This window comes from Podarcis liolepis (genome assembly GCF_965112155.1).
Source record: "Podarcis liolepis genome assembly, chromosome: 4".
NCBI lineage: Eukaryota > Metazoa > Chordata > Lepidosauria > Squamata > Lacertidae > Podarcis > Podarcis liolepis.
The window spans coordinates 96,156,481-96,178,218 of NC_139558.1; the positions used below are offsets into that span (position 1 = coordinate 96,156,481).

The following is a 21,738-nucleotide window of genomic DNA, read 5'->3' on the forward strand; positions in this document are numbered from 1 at the left end:
TTGGAACGGCCATCTGTCATGGATGCTTTAGCTGAGATTCCAGCATTGCAGGGGGTTGGACTAGATGACCCCAGGGGGTCCCTTCCAACTCTAAGATTCTATGATGATGATAACAGCAACAGCAACAACAATTATATGCCCTTTTAAGTTGTGCAGACATTTTAAGGAGTCCTGCTTAGGGGCCAAGAAAAACCAGCTTTCTGTCAGTTTGGCTACTGGTCGCTTTTATGATATCCGGCTGGCTGCTGTCCACAAGTCCCCCAGGAAGGGGTGATACGGGCAAATAACTAATTAGTTAAATAAGATAAAAAGCAAAAGCATTCTTCACCCGTAGTGGAGGGAAAACACAGCCCTAACTGAATAATAATAATAATAATAATAATAATAATAATAATAATAAATTTTTATTTATATCCTGCCCTCCCCAGCCAAAGCCGGGCTCAGAGTGGCCAACAGTAAAAATAGCACAGTTTACATAAAATCCCAGTCAATTAATTGAAAAACATTCTAAAAGACAGCTATCCATCTTTCCCTTTACTCTTCTCCGGGCACGATCTTCCTAGCTTTTTCTACCATTTCCCCAGAATCCTCTGCAGGTCAATGGGGTCCCTCAGCCTTGTGGAAATGGCTGGTTGTGCGCAGATAGTTTGCCTTAATAACATCTCTGCTGCTTCTTAATTAAGATCGGCAGGGCACGCGGCTTTCTTCCCCGGCGGTAAATTCCAGGTTTGCAGAGGACAAAGGGGAACAATGGGGTTCTTTTCTTGCTTTAGGTGATTGGAAATAAGAGGGAAAGCTCATTTGGGGGGTGGGCGGAGGTTTTTCTGCCCCTGAAAAACCGCTTTGTACGAGATGCTCCTTGCGCCTTGCATGCACAAACCCTGCAGATCTTCGCTGAATTTTCTTATCTGCAAAATACACAGATGCGGAAATCTTTCGTTGGTGTTTACAAAGCATTTGCAGCTGAGGGGTGAGGCAGGGGCTAGGAGCTAATCCTGCAACAATGCAGTGCGGATTATTGCAGGGTTACCTCAGAAATCTGTGCCAGGATAGCTTGGGGGGACAGATTTGGCGGGCAACGCATATACATATGCAGTTTTGGCAACCTCTGTTCTTTATTCCTTGTCCTCCGTTCCATCTTGTGGAGGAAGGTAGGGGGAGAAGTCTTGGCATCAGGACAAAAAAACAACACTGAACCCATGTTTGAGGCGTGATTTTCTCCTTCAGGAAGATTAGACAAATCCGTAGAGGAGAGGGATAAAGATGGCTGCCAGCTGTGATGGCTGTGCTCTGGCGCCACAGTTGAGGCAGGCATGTTTTTTAAGTACAGCGGCACCTTGGTTCTCAGACTTAATCCATTCCAAAACCGAAGCTTTCCAAAACCAAGGTGCGCTTTCCCGTAGAAAGTAATGCAAAATGGATCAATCCGTCGCAGACTTCTAAAAACAACCCCTAAAACTGCAATTTAACACGAATTTTACTATCTTAACGAGACCGTTGGTCCATAAAATGAAAGCAATAAACAAGGTACTGAAGTCGCACAATCGATCAATCAGGAGCTGAACTGCGTTCCACACAGTCACAAAAACAAACAAAAAAGAGCCACAAAAACGTGAAATAAATAGCAAAAACAGACAGACTTCAGCGTAACACTCAAATCGGAAGTGTGGCACTCAAATCGGAAGCGTGACACTCAAAATGGAGCACGTCCAGCTTCCAAAAACAGTTTGCAAAGGAAACACATTGCAGTGTTTGGGTTCCAAGTTGTTTGAGTACCAAGGCGTTTGAGAACCAAGGTACCACCATAGGAGGGGAGAATCCTGCTTGCCTGTTTCCCACTCAGGGATCTGATCAGCCGCCCTGAGAACAGGATGCTGGACTATAGATGGGCTTTGGTGTGTTGCACAACCATCATGCTTCTCTGATGTCCCTCTCTGCAAGGCGGTTGTGCAGACGTTGGAGCAAAACTTCAACTCTGCCTCTCCATAGGACAGGACTGTTTCTTTATGACTGAAATAATTTCAGTCAAAACGTTAAGATTAGATGGGCCATAGGCCTGATCCACCAGACTCTTCTTGTGTCAGCAGGTGGCTTGCAGAAATTCAAACATGCAGTACAGTGGTACCTCGGGTTAAGTACTTAATTCGTTCCGGAAGTCCGTACTTAACCTGAAACGGTTCTTAACCTGAAGCACCACTTTAGCTAACGGGACCTCCTGCTGCCGCCGCGCCGCCAGAGCACGATTTCTGTTCTCATCCTGAAGCAAAGTTCTTAACCTGAAGCACTATTTCTGGGTTAGCAGAGTATGTAACCTGAAGCATATGTAACCTGAGGTACCACTGTATACAGAATTTAACCATAGATCTGAACATGGAAGGATAAAATGCTAGAGCAGCGTTTATGGCGCCGAGACTTCCTGATGTTAAGCCATTCTAACCCAGAGTCTGAAACTTAGCACTGACACGGCCTGCCTAATTTCTAGGGGGGGGGGCTAGAATTGAGCCCAGTACAGTGGAACCTCAACTCTACTTACGGACATAATCAGTTCTTGAGGTCGATCTGGGCTGCTGGTAGAAGCACTGTTGTGCATTCAGCGGCAGTGCGCTTCTGCACGTGTGCAAACGGCAGAAGCTGCTGCTGCACATGCACGAACCGCGGCAAACCTGGTATTTACTTCTGGGTTTGCCGTGGTTGCAACTTAGATCGGGCCCATGTACAGTGGTGCCCCGCAAGACGAATGCCTCGCAAGACGGAAAATTCGCTAGATGAAAGAGTTTTCTGTTTTGGAGGTGCTTTGCAAAATAAATTTCCTATGGGCTTGCTTCGCAAGACGACAATGTCTTGCGAGTTCCTGCTGGTTTTTTTTCCTCCCCCCCCCCCTTTTTCTAAGCCGCTAAGCCGTTTATCAGCTGATCCGATCAGCAGATAAGCCGCTAATAGCGCTAATCTGCTAATCCGTCAATGGGCTTGCTTCGCAAGACGAAAAAACCGCTAGATGAAGAGAATCACAGAATGGATTCTTTTCGTCTTGCGAGGCACCACTGTAGAGGCGTTCGTAAGAAGAGGTTCTGCTGTACACTGAAAGCACTACTCTTTGTTGAAATTATTCCTGCTTCTTCCCCATGGTGGGGGGGACCGCTAATTGTGCTCCCCTAAATGACCCCCATGAGCAGCTTCCAAACGTCAGCTCCCTGGGGGAAGGCAGTCAATTGCTCATAATGTGAATTTACGACCGCTTTCATATTGTGCATACTTTTAAAAAATATAATAAATGAGATTTTATGAAAGCTTTTTCATAACATGATAAAATAAGAGAAACTAATCTAACTAAAAACAAAAGCAAAGAGAGAAAGAGAAAACACCTAAGGAACCTGGGGAAAACTATAGAAAAAAGTTTTAAAATTTACTGCATGTTACACACTGAAGGAAGTTTTAAATGAAAATAATATATAGGTGGCAAGTAAATTAGCTAAGGGGGGACACGCGTGGCGCTGTGGTCTAAACCAGTGAGCCTCTTGGGCTTGCCGATCGAAAGGTTCGCGGTTCATATCCCTGTGACGGGGTGAGCTCCCATTGCTCGGTCCCTGCTCCTGCCAACCTAGCAGTTTGAAAGCATGCCAGTGCAAGTAGATAAATAGGTACTGCTCCAGTGGGAAGGTAAACGGCGTTTCCGTGCTTCTCTGGTTCGCCAGAAGCGGCTTAATCATGCTGGTCACATGACCCGGAAGCTGTACTCCCTCGGCCAATAAAGCGAGATGAGCGCCACAACCCCAGAGTCGTCCTTGACTGGACCTAATGGTCAGGGGTCCCTTTACCTTTTAAATGGCCCCCATGAGCAGTTTGGGGCCGAGAGTGCATACATTTTTGAATATTTGGAAGGCCGGTGCAGCCGTTGGGTAAGGTGATGCTACTGCCTTAGGTGGCGGAAGTCGCAAGGAGGCGCCCCCACCCCCCAATTTCTGGCAAGATCTCACCAAAATTGTGTGAGATCTTGCAGGGAGCACACACGAGATCTCGTCAGAAATTGGCACTGGAGGTAGAGGTGGAAGTTCCCATTTTACCTCAAGCAGCAAAACGGGGCACGGCCCCCCTGAACGTGTGACTCTCTTTGGGTGAGATCCAGCATAACATGAGCAGATGTCCAGTTGCCCAGTGGAGTCTCTCCTATCTCTTCCAGCTCCCTGCATGTCCCCCCCCCCAAAAAAAATCTGCTTCTCATTGACCTGTATCATCCTTGAACAGTAGAAAGTATTGGGTGAATCAGGCATGTAGGCAGAACTGAGATATAAGACAGCCTCTTCCGATTCAGTTGTGGGCTCCGAAACAGAGAAAATGCTTATTTATGAAAATGTGATCCAGGGATTCTGGGGGGAAGCGTATTGGTGACGTCACAGGCTCTAGCCAGTAGGTGCTGATCACAGCCTGTGTGTTTTGTGGGCGCGACTTTCCCACCGTCTCGTTGCAGGGCATTTTCCAAGGTGTACACGTTCGGTCCGACCTTCCGGGCTGACGATTCTCAAAGCCGCAGGCACTTGGCAGAGTTTTACATGGTGGAAGCAGAGCTGTCTTTTGCCGAAAGCCTTCAGGATATCATGCAGGTATGGTGTGAGTTATGGGGAGCGTGGAAAACGGAGCTCTTTCAAAACAAAACAAAAAAACCGTGTTATTTTGTGTGTGGTTTGAAACCTGCTGCCCGTCCTACCTTTGCAGCAGTCGTGGGGGAATCTTTGGCTCTTTGCTGAACTACAACTCCCATCAGCCCCAGCAAGTGTGGCCAATGGTCAAGGATGAGGGGATTTGTATTTCGGCAACACCCAGAGACCCACAGCTGCCTTAAAAAGGATTGACCGGAAATCTGAATGAACGAACCATCAGATCTTCCACTTCCGGCTAACTTTCCACAAACTTACTGACAATCGTACAACAGGTGGTGTTTTTTTCCATCCTGCTAAGTGTTTTGTTACATTCTTTGTGTCTCCCACGAAAAGAGTTCAGCGCTATTTCTCCCAAAGCAGCCAGCATGGGCCACTTTTTTTTAAAGCTGCCCTGATGTCCCTGTGCCGGGCGATAATATAGATTGAGGGCACAAGGAGAAGGGGACGACAGAGGACGAGATGGTTGGACAGTGTTCTCGAAGCTACCAGCATGAGTTTGAGCAAACTGTGGGAGGCAGTGGAAGACAGGAGTGCCTGGTGTGCTCTGGTCCAGGGGGTCACGAAGAGTCGGACACGACTAAACAACAACAATAACAAATTTTATGGTCTGTTTTTTAGTATGCCTAAAATCATTTGCTTATTAGGGGCTACCCCACGTTTTGTTCAAAAGATTGCTTTGCAGAAGTAACTGAGTTGCCAAAATTTCCAAAAGTAGGGCATCCGTGACTTGGCTTTTGGGGAGAAAAAAAAGGGCTCCTCCGTAATTAGCTAATTGGGAACCACTGCTTTAAGGGGGAAATGCTGGGTATAAATAAATATATCATCACCACAATTTCCTTTTAAAAAAAGAGAAAAAAGTGGCTTCAAACAGCAGTATAAAGACTGTTGAAATGACCTGCCGTGTAGGTTTTACTCTGGCAGAAGCTCTGTGACACATTAGAGCACTTCCTCTTTCAAGGAAAGGAAAACACGGTCTTGGCTTTCGTGCCCTCACCTCTTCGCCATGAACTAACAGTTTTAAAGTTCCCACAGTGTGCAGAAGAAACAACTTTCTCTTTCTTGGGGAAAAAAAGTGGGTGGCGTGAAGCACAAAATTAGTTTTTTCCACTCTCTGGGTGAGCTGGAGTTCAGAAGAGGCCAACCTTTGCCACCTTCTCTTGTGAACGGCTGTATTTTTTAAACAAATATTTCTTTTAATAATCGCTCTTAATCCAGTAAAATTGAATAAAAAACATAGCTAAAAATACCTAACGCTAAAACAGTTTTTTCACTCCAGGCAAGGTGATAAACTGTGGTTAAGGAAAACCAAAAAGCTGCCAAACTCGTCCAGCTGGGAATGTTCATGTTTTGATGAGCCATGGTGTAATGTTGCGTCTGTATGTGGAGAGTTTAAGCCACCCAAAGCGTGGAATAAATTTCAGTATTGCATTATTTCATGTACTCTGTGCATCTACGGCTCCCTCACTTTTCCTTAGGCTATGGAGGACCTTTTCAAGAAAGTGACCGACACAGTTCTGTCCACTTGCCCCCGCGATGTTGAGCTTTTTCATAAACACGTAGCTCCTGGTCAAGAGGTAAGGGAGAGAAAAGATTTCTATTACCTTAAAAGAGAGACATGGTGACTAAAGCAAACCTCTTAGGTTCTGTTATGGCTTTCATGTCTTGGTCGTGGACTTCCTATGTGCCTGAAGGAGTGTCTCCACCCCCATCATTCAGCCCGAACATGGAGATCCAGCGCCGAGGGCCCTCTGGGGGTTCCCTCCCTGTGAGAAGTGAGGTTACAGGGAACCAGGCAGAGGGCCTTCTCGGTGGTGGCGCCTGCCCTCCCATTCGATGTCAAGGAAACAAACAACGATCTGACTTTTAGAAGACATCTGCAGGCAGCCCTGTTTAGGGAAATTTTTAATGTTTGATTGTGTTTTTAATATTCTGTTGGGAGCCACCCAGAGTGGCTGGGGAGGCCCAGCCAGAAGGGCGGGGTCTAAATAATTTATTATTATTATTATTGGATTGGATGGACCAGGTAACGACCCGGCCCAGATCGTTTTACTGTGGGTGCCCTGCCTAGCTCCTTCATGCAGCCAGCAGACCATCCCAAAGCAAAACAAAGCCACCGTCCTCACCTTGTGCGTTGCTTGAAACAGCACAACTCAGCTTTTCCTGTGGAACAAAAAACCCGGGTAGTCTTGACTCTGGTTTCGGTAAGGCCAGAAATGGAAACCGATCTCCCGCTTAGATTAGATGTGCAAATCCTCGGTTCCGTTCTGAAATCCTTTCCGAAAAACGCAAATGTGAACTTGGTGGTGGTTTCTGAACTCTTCTTCCGGTAGCCATTGTGAATTGTTTCTTCTTCTCCCAAAGGCAAAGGTGGAACGGATGCTGAAGAACCGGTTCATAACGTAAGCAAAAAATACATCGGCGTTCTTGTTTGCTGTCGGCTACGGCTGAAGTTTCCCAGCTTTTTTCCGTTATATCGCAATGAATGGCGGGGTCTCTCCGGCACGGTACATTTCAAGCAGTGGCATGTCGCTTTACACTGCCAGGATTCCCCCAAAGAATGCTGGGAATTGTAGTTTTTTAAGTGTGCTGAGCGTTCCTATGCTATTCCTGGGCGGTGTCATCACATGGTAGAGCTCTGTATAGGCATGCATACAGGTGAAACTCGAAAAATTAGAATATCCTGGAAAAGTGCAATCCTTGTTTTGCCAATTTCATTTAATGTTCTAATTTTCTGAGATTGTTAATTTGGGGTTTTCATCAGCTGTACGCCATAATCATCACAAGTATAACAAATAAAGGCATGACATATCTCGCTTTGCATGTCATGAGTCTATCTCATACAATGGTACCTCGGGTTAAGAACTTAATTCGTTCTGGAGGTCTGTTCTTAACCTGAAACTGTTCTTAACCTGAAGCACCACTTTAGCCTCCCACTGCCGCCGCGCTGCTGATGCACGATTTCTGTTCTCATCCTGAAGCAAAGTTCTTAACCCGAGGTACTATTTCTGGGTGAGCGGAGTCTGTAACCTGAAGCGTCTGTAACCTGAGGTACCACTGTTTATTAGTTTCACCTTTTAAGTTGAATTACTGAAATAAACGAACTTTTCCACGATAGTCTAATTTTTCGAGTTTCACCTGTAGGTATCCAGCCTTTCTCATGCTCACTGAACACATGGAGACATGGGCAGCGCATGCAGCCCCACAACCCACAGCTTCCCCCTTGAGAGGTCTAGAGGACAATAACGTAAGGAACAGGCCTTTTCTGTAGTGGCTCCCTGTTTTTGGAAGCCTCTCCCTCGGGGATATCAGCTGGTTACCTTCATTGCATATATTTAGGCGTTTCACTTCAACCAGGCATTTGGCCAATCAACATTCTGTGGCCTTTAAAGTTGTTGGTATTTTTGTGGCAGCGGGGTTGTTATTTTGCTTTCGTTCTATTATGTTTTTTGAGTTTTCACGTTGATGTTGTGGACCACCCTGTGATCTTCAGATGAAGGGTGGCGTGCAAATTTAATAAATAAAATAAAAATTATTAATCCTCCTGCCATTACTGGGGTGGATGCACAACACCCCTAGTCTTTTTCCTCAAGACAAACCTGCCTCAGAATTCTAGTTACAGGTAGGTGGCCGTGTTGGTCTGCCGTAGTCGAAACAAAATAAAAAAATTCTTTCCAGTAGCACCTCAGAGACCAACTAAGGTTGTTATTGGTATGAGCTTTCGTGTGCATGCACACTGCTTCAGATACACTGAAACAGAAGTCGCCAGACCCTTATATATAGCGTATTACTGGTACAGTGGTGCCCCGTAAGACGAATGCCTCGCAAGACGGAAAACTCGCTAGACGAAAGGGTTTTCCGTTTTGGAGGTGCTTCGCAAAACGAATCTCCTATGGGCTTGCTTTGCAAGACGACAATGTCTTGCGAGTTCCTGCTGGGTTTTTTTCCTCCCCCCCCCCTTTTTCTAAGCTGCTAAGCCGCTTATCAGCTGATCCGATCAGCAGATAAGCCTCTAAAAGCCGCTAATAGCGCTAATCCGCTAATCCGTCGTTGGGCTTGCTTTGCAAGACGAAAAAACCGCTAGACGAAGAGAATCACAGAACGGATTCTTTTCATCTTGTGAGGCACCACTGTATAGGGTATTCACAGTCATATCTCATGTTGTGTCTGCTTCAGGCTGCGTTTTTTCGGGTTTCGGACTGCCGAAACCCGGAAGTACCGGAATGGGTTACTTCCAGGTTTCGGCTGTCGAGCATGCGCATAAGCGCTGAATCACAACCCACACGTGCGCAGGCGCAGGTTGCGAACATGCATCCCGCACGGATCATGTTTGCAACCCGAGCATCCACTGTACTGGTTCGCATCCTCTCACTATATAGAAGGGTCTGGTGACTTCTGTTTCAGTGAACAGTGGTACCTCGGGTTACAGACGCTTCAGGTTACAGACTCCGCTAACCCAGAAATAGTACCTCGGGTTAAGAACTTTGCTTCAGGATGAGAACAGAAATTGTGCGGCGGTGGCAGCGCAAGGCCCCATTAGCTAAAGTGGTACTTCAGGTTAAGAACAGTTTTAGCTTAAGAACAGACCTCCAGAACCAATTAAGTTCTTAACCCGAGGTACCACTGTATCTGAAGAAGTGTGCATGCACACGAAAGCTCATACCAATAACAAACTTAGTCGGTTTCTAAGGTGCTACTGGAAGGAATTTTATTTATTTTCTTTCTGCCTCAGAATGGGATGATTTAGAGCAGAGAAATAGCAGCCGGGCGGGGGGGTTCTTTAAGTGGCACCAACCCTCCCATCACTTTTCCAGTTGAAATTGTCTCCCCCGAGTGATTTTTCTTTTTTAAAAAATTAATGAATTAAAAAGCCGCCAGGCATTCATCATAAGCCCTTGCATGGATTATGTCATAAGCTGTAAGAGACACATTCTCTGTGGCGGCAAGCGCAGAAACGAACGGTAATCGTTCCTCCAGCCTGAAATGTTCTCTGGCTGTGACATCAAGCCCGCAGACCATGCTGCTTTCATTTTAAGTGTGTCGTATTTGGCTCACTCAGCTGTGGGTTTTTCCCTTTTCCAAACTGCCTGTTTGTGGCTTCCCGCGGAGCAACGCTACAGTCTTCCCAGGGTGGCAGAATTTAACATGCACTGCTCTTAGCTGTCAAGAAATCCTAGTCCACTTAGCCACTGCGAAATGAAGCTGGGGCCTTCTGCATGATGATGATGAAATTGTCATCATCGCCCTTGAGCCAGTGCCACTAACTGGACTCATCCACTTCAGCCCCGACTGGGCTAGGTGAGCTGGGTAGCACTTCCAGAGACCACCTTCTGCACAGGAACAGGTCAAAGTGCTGTGGACTCACAGCTTAGAGTTGTGAGCACCGGATTCACTCCCACAAGTAGACAGTCATCTCACAGCAGAGTACAGCAGACTCTAGCAGAGTATATAAACAACTCGGAGAGCAGCTCTGTAGAATATCTTCTTTTATTCTATCTACAACTATACAAACTATATTCAGAGCTTTATGAGCCTAAGCATAAATGAATGCTGCACTGCACTGAGTGTCTGCAGCTGCTCTTAGCAGCAACCTTATCTTTACACACGATCTCTAGCACTCAGTCTCTCTCTCTCTGACACTGACTGTCTGACTGACTCGGTGCTGGAGCAGAATAAGTAGAGAGCAGAACACGCCTCCTCCTCTCTAGAGAATCAGCAGACTCCTCAGGAGATTCTTGGATATGGGAAGGGTGAAATCTCCTCAGAAATAAAGCTGGAAAAGCAGCTGCTCTTCCAATGATCTATACTCCTTTCTTGTCGAGACCCTAAACGGTCTCGGTCCTGTATACCTGAAGGAGCGTCTCCACCCCCATCTTCCAGCCTGGACACTGAGGTCCAGCTCCAAGGGCTTTCTGGTGGTTCCCTCCCTGCGAGAAGTGAGGTTACAGGGAACCAGACAGAGGGCCTTCTCGGTGGTGGTGCCCGCCATGTGGAACGCACTCCCATCTGATGTCAAGGAAATAAGCAGCTATCTTATTTTTAAAAGACATCTGAAGGCAGCCCTGTTTAGGGAAGTTTTTAATATTTAATGCTGTATTGTTTTTAACACTCGATTGGGAGCTGCCCAGAGTGGCTGGGGAAACTCAGCCAGATGGGTGGGGTATAACTAATAAATTATATTATTATTACTAGTGCAGCATTCCCTATTCTGACCAAAAGCAGCTCCTCGGGGTCTTAAGAGGGAGGTTTTTTTCCCATTCCCTGTTTCTTGCTCCTTTTACCGTATTTTTCGCTCTATAACACGCACCAGACCATAACATGCACATAGTTTTTAGAGGAGGAAAACAAGGGGAAAAAATTCTAAATGAAATAGTGGATATATTATTTTTGTGGTTCATGCTGTGGCCACAGACATGTGATCTGACAGTGAGTTTGGAGTAGCCCAATGCAAAAATCCTGAGGATCCATGTGGATCCATGCTTTGTAACCACGGAGGAGGGAAGGAAGGGGAACCATGGATCTTCTGCTCACGACTGCAGCAGATCCCCCCCGCCACCCGCAGGCATTCGCTCCATAACACGCACAGACATTTCCCCTTACTTTCTAGGAGGAGAAAAGTGAGTGTTATGGTGCAAAAAATACGGTAATTAAAGTTGCCAAAGATGGAACCTTTGAGCTTCTGCGTGTAAAGTCACTGAGCTGTGTTGCCGCCCCAAATGAGCATGTTAGGGGATCACCTGTTCTGAAACAGGGGTGTGGGAACCTTTTCTCACCAGCAGGCCAGGTCTTTTATCTCCCCACCCCTGACGGGCCAAATTTGGCAGGTGGGCCCAAGCACTGAGCTGTTTGAAATCACTTTTGCAACCAGAGGTTCACAGAGCAGTGTGGAGCTGTTTGCAAAAGGGCTTTTAAACAGCCTTGCTTTCAAACAGCACAGAAAGTAGCATGCCCCACCCCCATTATTATTATTATGGCAGGGCAGTGTACAACAATAAAAATATAATTTACACAGCATAATAATAAAAACAATACAGAGCTTAATAATCATAATAACAGCTCCCCACAAAAACACATTTTCATGAGCAATGGATTATTTAATGACCAAAGGCCTGGGTAAAGAGTAAAGTTAGTTGATTGATTGATTGATTGATTGATTGAATTTGTATACCGCCCTATACCCAGGGGTCTCGGGGGCGGTTCACTGAATAAAATGAAAATATAAAACCACAAAATACCTAATAAAAATAAAAACAACCCAATAGCCCCCAACACATTTTAAAAGAGCATAGAATGTAAGTTGGATCAACCAAAGGCCTGGTTAAAAAGGAACCTTTTTGCCTGGTGCCTAAAGGTGTATAATGAAGGCGCCAGGTGAACTTCCCTGGGGAAAGCATTCCACAGATGGGGAGCCACTGCAGAGAAGGCCCTGTTCTCGTGTTGCCACCCTCCAGACCTTTCCTGGAAGAGGCACACAAAGGAGGGCCTCAAGATGATCTCGGGGGCCGGGTAGGAGTCCTTGAGGTATTATGGTCCTGAGCCATTTAAGGCTTTATAGGTCAAAACCAGCAATTTGAATAGGGCCCGGAAACTAATTGGTAGCCAGTGCAGTCGAACCGGGATCAGTGTAATATGCTCAAACCGTCTTGCTCTGTTGAGCAAGCTGGCTGCTGAATTCTGCACCAGCTGAAGTTTCCGAACCATCTTCAGAGGCAGCCCCACATATAACGCATTACCGTAATCTAACCTTGAGGTTACCAGAGCATAGACAGCAGTAGTTAGGCTATCCCTGTCCAGGTGGGGCGCAGCTGGGCCCCCAGCCGAAGCTGATGGAAGGCACACTGAGGCCCTGAGCCTCAGGTGTAGCCTCGCAGCAAGGAGTTTCCCAGCCCCTGTCCTAAAAGGCAGACTACAAATAAATGTGTGCCCAGAATGAATCAGTCCAAGTTCTTAACAGGTTCTCTCCCACCTTCTAGGATGTCCTACACGGAAGCGATAGAGGTTTTAAAGCGAGCTCACCAAGAATTCGTTTACAAACCAGAGGTGAGTGTTGCCGTGTGTGTGTGTGTGTGTTTGTGTGTTTGTGAGGGAGGGTTTCTTCGAAAAACTAAATGAATACTTTTGTTTTCCACTTTTTTTGTTTTCCACTTTTTTTTCCAGTGGGGTCGTGATCTTCAGACTGAGCATGAGCGATACCTGGTCCAACACTGTGGCGAGATTCCCGTATTTGTGTTCAACTATCCCTATGACCTGAAGCCGTTCTATATGCGGGACAACGAAGATGGACCCCAACATACGGTAAGAGTTCCAAGTCAAAATGCCTAGGGCCTAGGCAGTGCAGGATATTGCCCTTTCGCATCTTGCTTTCTTCATAGAGTTTCTGGAATGAAGCAGTCCAGTCCAGCTCTTCTTTCTGATGCCCCTAATCCTGGGGGAATGTTTGTGTGTGGTGGGTGAGGATTAATATAGTGCCCAACTCGAAACAGACCCGTTGAAACAAATGTACCTAAATTGGTCATGTCCGTTAATCCCAGTGGGTCTACTCTGAGTAGGACTAATGTTGGCAGCAACCCATGATCTCCCAGGAAGGGAAAGCATTGCCTAAGCTTCTGTTTGCTGTGTAATTACTGTGATTTAGTATCCCTGCTTACTGCTTAGGCCAGGGGTAGCTAGTGTTTTTGGACTCCAACTCCCAGCAGCCTTTGCCAGCACGGCCAGAGGTCAGGGGTGATGGGAGCTGTCAGTCAGCCGCATCCGAACAGCACCACATTGTCATGCTTTAGTGGGGTGGAACAGGATTTATCCAGCAATTCAATGCGAAGGGTGAGCATTTTAGGAATTCACATTGTTCGCTGCCGTTGGGTTTTGTTTTGCTTTAATTGGCTTTTAATTGATTTCACCTGTTTTGCATTTTAATCTTGTTGCTAAGTCACTTTGAGACTTTTTTTTTGCATAAACTAATGCAAGTGATTAATTATATGTACATACATACACAAAGACAAACTGGGTTTGTCAGTGATTTACAGCATCCAAAACCTGACTGCATGACTTTAAAACTTAAACACCCATAATTAAAAAGCACAATAAAATGGTCCTGTTTCGGCATTAAAATACGCACTGGCTAACGTTTGAGTGAAAATAAGTGGTACTGGTAAAGAGATGCTTAAGAAAATGTAAATAGGGATTGATAATTGGAAATGGATATTTATAATAATAGGTTAACATATGGAGTAAGGATGAATGTTAGAGGGTAAGGATTTGCTGAATTTAATATTTGAACTGGAAAACAAAATGGGAGGTGTGAGGAGGTCAAGAAACTAGTGAAGAAAGTATAAGATTTGAAAATATTAATCTATTTTTCAGTTTTGATTTTTGGCTTTTCTCTTTGTTCTTATTCTTTATTCTTTATTTTTTATTCTTTCTTCTATCAACTGTTTTTCTACTGTGTATCTTTTATTTGTTTTGCTTTTGTAGTTTGAATGTTGGAATTTGTTGGAATTTGTTTTTATTGTTTGTGAAATATTAATAAATATTTTTTTAAAAAAAAATACGCACTGGCTAAGGCCATCTTAGATACGCGATTCAGAGAGAGATTTACTCCTTTATTCCCCTTTCCTTTCAAGGTGTCGGCAGTTGACCTCCTTGTACCAGCAGTCGGGGAACTTTGCGGAGGCAGCCTGCGGGAAGACCGACCTGATTTCCTACAGTCCCGCCTACAGAGGTCAGGGAGAGGATTTCTGCTTCTGGCTTACTGTGGGGAGCTGTTGGACAGTTGGTCAAGGAGGGTCTGTTGAGGACGCCAGCGATTAAAGGGGAGAGGCCGGCCGCTTGTTCAGACAGAACAGATGCTTCTTAGGGGATGTGTTCCTTGACATGCCAGGCTCGTTGGTGCAATCTGTCCAATACGCAGAAATGCAAAAAAATAAAAATAAAATACTGTTGGAGCCCCTTTCTCACAAATGTGTTTGGGCTGGGGAGGGGGACAGAAATTCACAGCCGTGCATCACCTTGTTGTCTTAAGTGCTTGCTTTTCTATGCATCTTAACGCCCACCTGTGAAAATCTCCTGTGTCCACTATCGTTTCTTTTTGACGCACATTTTCACAAAAGCAGTTTTCCATAATATAAGGCCTTTTGTATGTTGCTTTCATGATGTTTTCCCCTTTTTTCCACAGGCTGGGGCTTGAAGACACCTACCAATGGTAAGGACGGCCAGGTGTTGTTTGTTGGTCTACGGCTGTGTTCATAGCGTTGCCCAGGTGGATCCGATCCTCCTCCTTTGGGTGGCACACCTGTCTGAGGTTTTTGAGCTGTGATTCCTGCATTGCAGGGGGTGGGCTGAATGACCCTTGGGGTCCCTTCTTATACTGCAGTTCCATGATTCCAAACATTTGCAACCACCAACTGCTGGTAAAAAGGTAAAGGTACCTCTGACCGTTAGGTCCAGTCGCAGACGACTCTGGGGTTGCGCGCTCATCTCGTCCAAAGGCCGAGGGAGCCAGCGTTTGTTCGCAGACAGCTTCCAGGTCATGTGGCCAGCATGACCAACCCGCTTCTGGCGAACTAGAGCAGTGCATGGAAACGCTGTTTACCTTCCCGCTGGAGTGGTACCTATTTATCTACTTGCACTTTGACGTGCTTTCGAACTGCAGGAGCTGGGATTGAGCAACGGAAGCTCATCCCATCACTGGGATTCGAACTGCCAACCTTCTGATCAGCATGTCCTAGGCTCTGTGGTTTAGACCACAGCGCCACCCTGCGCCCCCACCAACTGCTGGAGGGAAGAACAAATCCTTTTTCAGTCTTGTGGCGGAGCACAGATTTGCGATGGCCCATCACACCTGCTAAATGTATCAGTTGGGACATAGGACCATAGAACTGTAAAATTGGAAGGGTCTCTGAGGGTCCTCTAGTCTAACCCCCTGAAATGTAGGAATCTCAACTAAAGCATCCATGGCAGATGGCCATCCAGCCTCTGCTTAAAAACCTCCAAGGAAGGAGAGTCCACAACTTCCCGATGGAGACCGTTCCACTGTTGAATGATGTTCTTCTGTGTTCCTCTCCCTGGCACCTCCTGACCTGTCTGACAAAGTGAGTGACAAAGCTGTCATTCTCCCTCAGTGGGTGGCGCTGTGGTCTAAACCACTGAGCCTCTTGGGCTTGCCGATCAGAAGGTCGGCAGTTCGAATCTGCGAGACGGGGTGAGCTCCCCTTGCTCTGTCCCAGCTCCTGCCTACCTTGCAGTTCGAAAGCACGCCAGTGGAAGTAGATAAATAGGTACCGCTCTGGCGGGAACGTAAACGGCGTTTCCGTGCGCTCTGGTTTCTGTCACGGTGTCCCGTTGCGCCAGAAGCGGTTTAGTCCTGCTGGCCACATGACCCGGAAAGCTGTCTGTGGACAAATGCCAGCTCCCTTTGCCTGAAAGCGAGATGAGCGCCACAATCCCATAATCGCCTTTGACTGGACTTCACTGTTCAGGGGTCCTTTACCTTTACCATTCTACATCTTTCTTAAAGTATGTAAGTTGGGCAGAAACAAACCTTTGGAACGATTTCAGAGGGGGAAAGTGGTTGCTTGTCTTTGTCAGTAACTGTATTTGACATCTCCAGGCAGGGCTGGGAACTCTCCGCTACCTGAAACCCCAGACAGCTGCTGTCAGTCAGTGTAGACAACCATGAGCTCAATTTCTAACATCTCCAGGTATGACTGGGAGGCAACGCCAGAGAGCAGCTCCCGGTCAGGGCAAACAGTGCTGAGCTAGATGGACCAATTCTCTGACTCTGAATACGACAACTTCCTCAGTTCCTGGGACCTAAATAGAGATCTGTTGGTTCAAACCAAGTATTGGTAAACGCAACTGATCTGCCGCCTTGCCTTCCAGGTACATAGACCTGCGTCGATTCGGATCAACCCCTCATGGTGGATTTGGAATGGGATTTGAGCGCTACCTCCGCTGCATCTTGGGCGTCGAGAACATCAAAGACGTCATCCCCTTCCCACGGTTTTCGCACTCGTGCGTTTTGTAGCCTTTCCAGAAGATCCCGCCGTCACTCGTTTTTACGGATCCATGCCCTGCTGCCCTGACGACAAAACTGCAATGTTGTCTGGAAGAATATAGAGTCAACGCTCCCCCCCCCCTTTTTAGCATTGAATAATACTATGGTAAACTTCACACCGAAGACATTTGAAACTGAGGATAGTTTTGTATCATTGCATTGTTTTTAAATCCGCAGAGCACTTTGCATTGTAGGACTCACTGACTGTTTTCGGGGAGGGAAGAGAACAATTGTCTTGTCTTTGGCCATAACTAGAACGAACAAAATTAAACTTTCACCAGGTGTCTGTTCGTCTGCGAGAAGCGTTTGGGCGGACCGTGAAACTCTCATCCAGGAATAAGAAGCAACACACTGTGAAGGTTGCAAGAGAGATGCCAGCTGTTCCTCAAACATGGTGCCTTCCAGAATTTGTTGGGCTCCGACTCCCATCTTCCCTGACCATTTGCTAGGCTGGCTGCGGTCAGTGGCCGCTGGGAGACGAACCACTATTAGTGGTCCCCTGTGCTTTGGGCGTACTACTCATATTCACCAGGGACTGTGTCCAATGCTGTGCTGATATTGTACCAGTTCCCCTTCTGGCGCCTGTTGTTGTTTAGTCGTGTCCAACTCTTTGTGACCCCTGGACCAGAGCACGCCAGGCACTCCTGTTTTCCACTGCCTCCCGCAGTCTGGTCAAGCTCATGCTGGTAGCTTCGAGAACACTGTCCAGCCATCTCGTCCTCTGCTGTCCCCTTCTCCTTGTGCCCTCCATCTTTCCCAACATCAGGGGCTTTCCAAGGAGTCTTCTCTTCTCATGAGGTGGCCAAAGTATTAGAGCCTCAGCTTCAGGATCTGTCCTTCCAGTGAGCACTCAGGGCTGATTTCCTTCAGAATGGATCAGTTTGATCTTCTTGCAATCCATGGGACTCTCAAGAGTCTCCTCCAGCACCATAATTCAAAATTCTCATAATTCTGGCGCCTAGCGAAGAGCTTTATATCTCGGCAGGCATTTCAAGACCAGTGTTCTTTGTCTTCTGGTTTTGCAGTTTTAGCTGAATTTATCTTTAATTCTTCTCTTTTTATGGTACAGGGGAATCCCGCCCCTTAATGCGGGGGCTCTGTTCCTGGCCACCCCGTGCGTCAGTGGGACACTCACAAGTCTGTTCCTCCCCTGCTCCCTTTCAGTGCCCAAAACGGCGCATGCGCCTGCAGTCATCTATGTGCTGACCATGTGTAAGTGGGGGGTTCCCTGTACGCCGCTTAGAGGCAACAGAGTTAAATGGCATATAAATTGTTGAAGTGAATAACCAGGGGTCAGCAAACTTTTTCCGCAGGGGGCTGGTCCACTGTCAGACTTTGTGGGAGACCGGACTATATGTTTTTTGTTTGGGGGGGGGATGGAACGAATTCCTATGCCCTGCAAATAACCCAGAGATGCATTTTTAAATAAAAGGGCACATTCTACTCATGTAAAAACACTGATTTCCTGGGCAGATTTAGAAGGCGATTGGGCCGGATCCGGCCCCCAGGCCTTAGTTTGCCTACCCATAGAATAAGCAAACATGTGGAGGGTCCAGGTTGCGCAAGGGCTCAGCTGCACGGTCCCTAAGCGCCGCTGCAAAATTTGCAATACGCTTTCTTGGGTAAAAAGTGTTTGGCCAGAAGGAATTTCCTCCATATCCAGCTTGGCGGCAGAGCACCACCGCAGAGAAGGCCCTGCTTCCGTTTTGCTGCTCAGCGCCCGTCTGAAAGTCGCGGCGTTGCCTGGAAGAGCGTCTCTCACTTATCTCAAGAATTGTATGGGGGAATTTGTTAGGGAAACTGTACTGCTGCATAAACTGAAATGACTACCCTGATTGGATAAGAACCAGAAAGGGTTGAGCCAGTCGTTCTCCCAAACCTCTGCTTCATTCTTAAAGGTAAAGGTAAGGCAAAATATGGGATGCGGGTGGCGCTGTGGGTTAAACCACAGAGCCTAGGGCTTGCCGATCAGAAGGTCGGCGGTTGAAATCCCCGCAACGGGGTGAGCTCCCGTTGCTCGGTCCCTGCTCCTGCCAACCTAGCAGTTTGAAAGCACGTCAAAGTGCAAGTAGATAAATAGGTACCACTTCGGCGGGAAGGTAAACGGCGTTTCCGTGCGCTGCTCTAGTTCGCCAGAAGCGGCTTAGTCATGCTGGCCACATGACCCAGAAGTTGTACGCTGGCTCCCTCGGCCAATAAAGCGAGATGAGCGCCGCAACCCCAGAGTCGGTCACGACTGGACCTAATGGTCAGGGGTCCCTTTACCTTTAAGGCAAAATATGGGCAGAGCTTGTATGTAATTTCCCCCATCTTTACAGCATCCTCTTTCCTCTGTTTGGACATGCAGAGAGGCATTATCAGAGTTGCCAGCTGGACAAAAGCATTTGTGGGGTGAAGATGGGCCACTGAAGAGAGAGTGGCCTGGGGAAGAGGGCATGTGACCTGGAGGACTTCCAAGGGCCTGATAGAGAGACCTAGGGAGCCACATCCAGCCTCTGGACCTGAGATTCCCACCCCTCTGAACTAACTGCTCATCATATAATTTAGTATCTCAGGACTTTCAGACTAGAGTCAGAGAGTTGGAAGGGACCCTGAGAGTCATCTATTCCAACCTCCTGCAATGCAGGAATCCCAACTAGATCATACATGACAGATGGCCATCCAACCTCTCCTTAAAAAACAACAATAATAATAATAATAATAATAATAATAATAATAATAATAATAATAATAATAATAATTTATTATTTATACCATGCTCATCTGGCTGGGTTTCCCCAGCCACTCTGAGTGGCTTCCAACAAAAGATTAAAAATACATTAAAACGTCAGTCATTAAAAACTTCCCTAAACAGGGCTGCCTTCAGATGTCTTCTAAAAGTCAGATAGTTGTTTATTTCCTTGACATCTGGTGGGAGGTGACACAGGGCAGGTGCCACCACCGAGAAGGCCCTCTGCCTGGTTCCCTGTAACCTCACTTCTCGCAGCGAGGGAACTGCCAGAAGGCCCTCGGCACTGGACCTCAGTGTCTGGGCAGAACGATGGGGGTGGAGACGCTCCTTCAGGTCTACTGGGCCAAGGCCATTTAGGGCTTTGAAGGTCAGCACCAACACTTTGAATTGTGCTCGGAAACATACTGGGAGTCAGTGTGCTCGGAAACATACTGGGAGTCAGTGTAGGTCTTTCAGGACCAGTGTAGTAGTAGTAATGATAATAATAATAGCAATAACAATAAATTTTATTTATACCGCGCCCTCCCTGGCCAGAGCAGGACTCAGGCCAGCTAACACCAGTAAAATTACAGTACAAACATAATAGGGGAGTTGGGGGAACCAATTTAAAATACAAGTTAAAATGCAATTTAAAATGCAGCCTCATTTTAAAAGTAGCCCATAGATCAAAACCATAAGTGGAGGGAAACATAAGGGTCAGACTGAATCCAAACCAAAGGCCCTGCGGAAAGATGTCAAGTCCCGCAAGGACCTGGTCTCTTGCAACAGAGCGTTCCACCAAGTCGGGGCCAGTGCTGAAAAGGCCCTGGCCCTAGTTGAGACCAATCTAACCACCTTGTGACTTGGGACCTCCAAAGTGTTGTCATTTGTGGGACTTCCGGAGGCGGCGCGAAACTGTAATGGCGGTCCTCTTCGTTCTCTGAAGAGGGGCTCCGCGGAAAAGGGTCGTTCGCTGCGGCATAGCGACGACCCATCAAGATAAACCACGGGTAGAGTGAGCCCGTGGCCGTGGGACTCGGCGGGCACCAGAAGCTGCTCTGAAAACACAGAAGGGACCCCGTAAGGAGACCCGGAGTGAAGGAGGGGTAGCGGTGCTGTGAGTTCATCGCTCTTTCCGCGGAAGTGAAGCCGCGCGGCTGTTGCAGATGAGCGCTGACCTTTCTTCCTAAAATCAACACTAAACTGCAAGCAACATACCCGTGAGTAAAGGGATTTAAATTTGGTAAAGAATTTGTTGGACTTGGTTGAAAACGGGAGACGAGAAAAGGGAAGTCCGTCTCCCGACATTGCTGACAAGATCAAAGCAAAGTCTTAAGAAGCGGAAAGCGCTTGAAACGGGACTGTGGGAAGTTTTAACTTTCTTGCGCTACTAGACCTGTTTTCTATTAAACGGAAGGTAGGAACGGACACTGATTAAATCAAGCTGTAAACGTGGACTTTCCTCCTATTTCTTTCCCCTTTGGGGCTGTATTTCTAAAGAGCCAGATCGTCGGGCTGCCGGGGAGAGAGGCTGTGTTAAACTGCGGAAACAGTTGCAAAAACTTTGTTGGAGCGTAATTGATACATTTGAGCAGAAAAGACTGGATGTGATACTGTTGCAAGCACCGTTTATGAAACTTTGTTGAACTTTAAGAGGTGCTTTGGGGAACTTCTTGGTCGGTGAAGGGACTGTTGGATTATTGGATTTACCGAGCTGAAACAACTTGGAATTTTAATGGCGGAATACTTCCTTCTTTGTCTTTGAAACTTGGTGGCACTCCCCCTACAGGGCTTTCGGATTACAAAATCCTGGGAACTGATTTTTGTTTTGACTTTCATCTTACTGGTTGTTTATAACTGGTTCTGTCTTTCCCATGGAACAATAGACAATTTGACCTTGAACACTGACAGATGTGTAATGAGTGGTGCAGGGAGAACAAGAGCATCTAAAGCTAAGGAAACTAAAGAGGCTAAGGAAAAAGAAAAGGAAAGAAAACCAGCACAATTTGTACAAACAACACTGACCCAAGGACGTCGATCGTCGGTCCCAGCTGTACTGGTGACACAGAGGGAGCAAGCTGAAATAACCGAGAAGCCCACTGAGGAAGATATGGCAGCAGGTGGGTCAGATACACTATTAAAACAAATATTGGAGCAATTATCAAGCTTAAATCAGAAGGTGGATGATCAGTCTTTGAAAATAGACAAAGCGACTTCCTCGATACAAAAATTGACTGAACAAGTTTCCCAGCACACGCAAGCAATAGAGAACTTGCAAGGAGCAACAGCGGAAAACCGGGAATTAGCTGGAGAAGCAATTCAAA

General features: G+C 46.7%; 1 protein-coding gene across 3 annotated transcripts in view; it reads left to right on the plus strand.

Annotated features, from left to right (window-relative positions):
• The window catches only part of NARS2 (asparaginyl-tRNA synthetase 2, mitochondrial), a 41,176-nt gene extending 24,186 nt beyond the window's left edge, over positions 1-16,990 (plus strand). For all 3 annotated transcript variants that reach the window (XM_083499770.1, XM_083499769.1, XM_083499771.1), the window contains exons 8-15: positions 4,466-4,598; positions 6,131-6,229; positions 7,017-7,054; positions 12,626-12,692; positions 12,810-12,947; positions 14,273-14,370; positions 14,824-14,850; positions 16,530-16,990. In XM_083499770.1, coding sequence (XP_083355896.1) covers positions 4,466-4,598; positions 6,131-6,229; positions 7,017-7,054; positions 12,626-12,692; positions 12,810-12,947; positions 14,273-14,370; positions 14,824-14,850; positions 16,530-16,674 — 745 coding nt within the window. In that variant the 3' untranslated portion in view covers positions 16,675-16,990. The remainder of the gene's footprint in view (positions 1-4,465; positions 4,599-6,130; positions 6,230-7,016; positions 7,055-12,625; positions 12,693-12,809; positions 12,948-14,272; positions 14,371-14,823; positions 14,851-16,529) is intronic.
• The last annotated feature ends 4,748 nt before the right edge of the window (positions 16,991-21,738 follow it).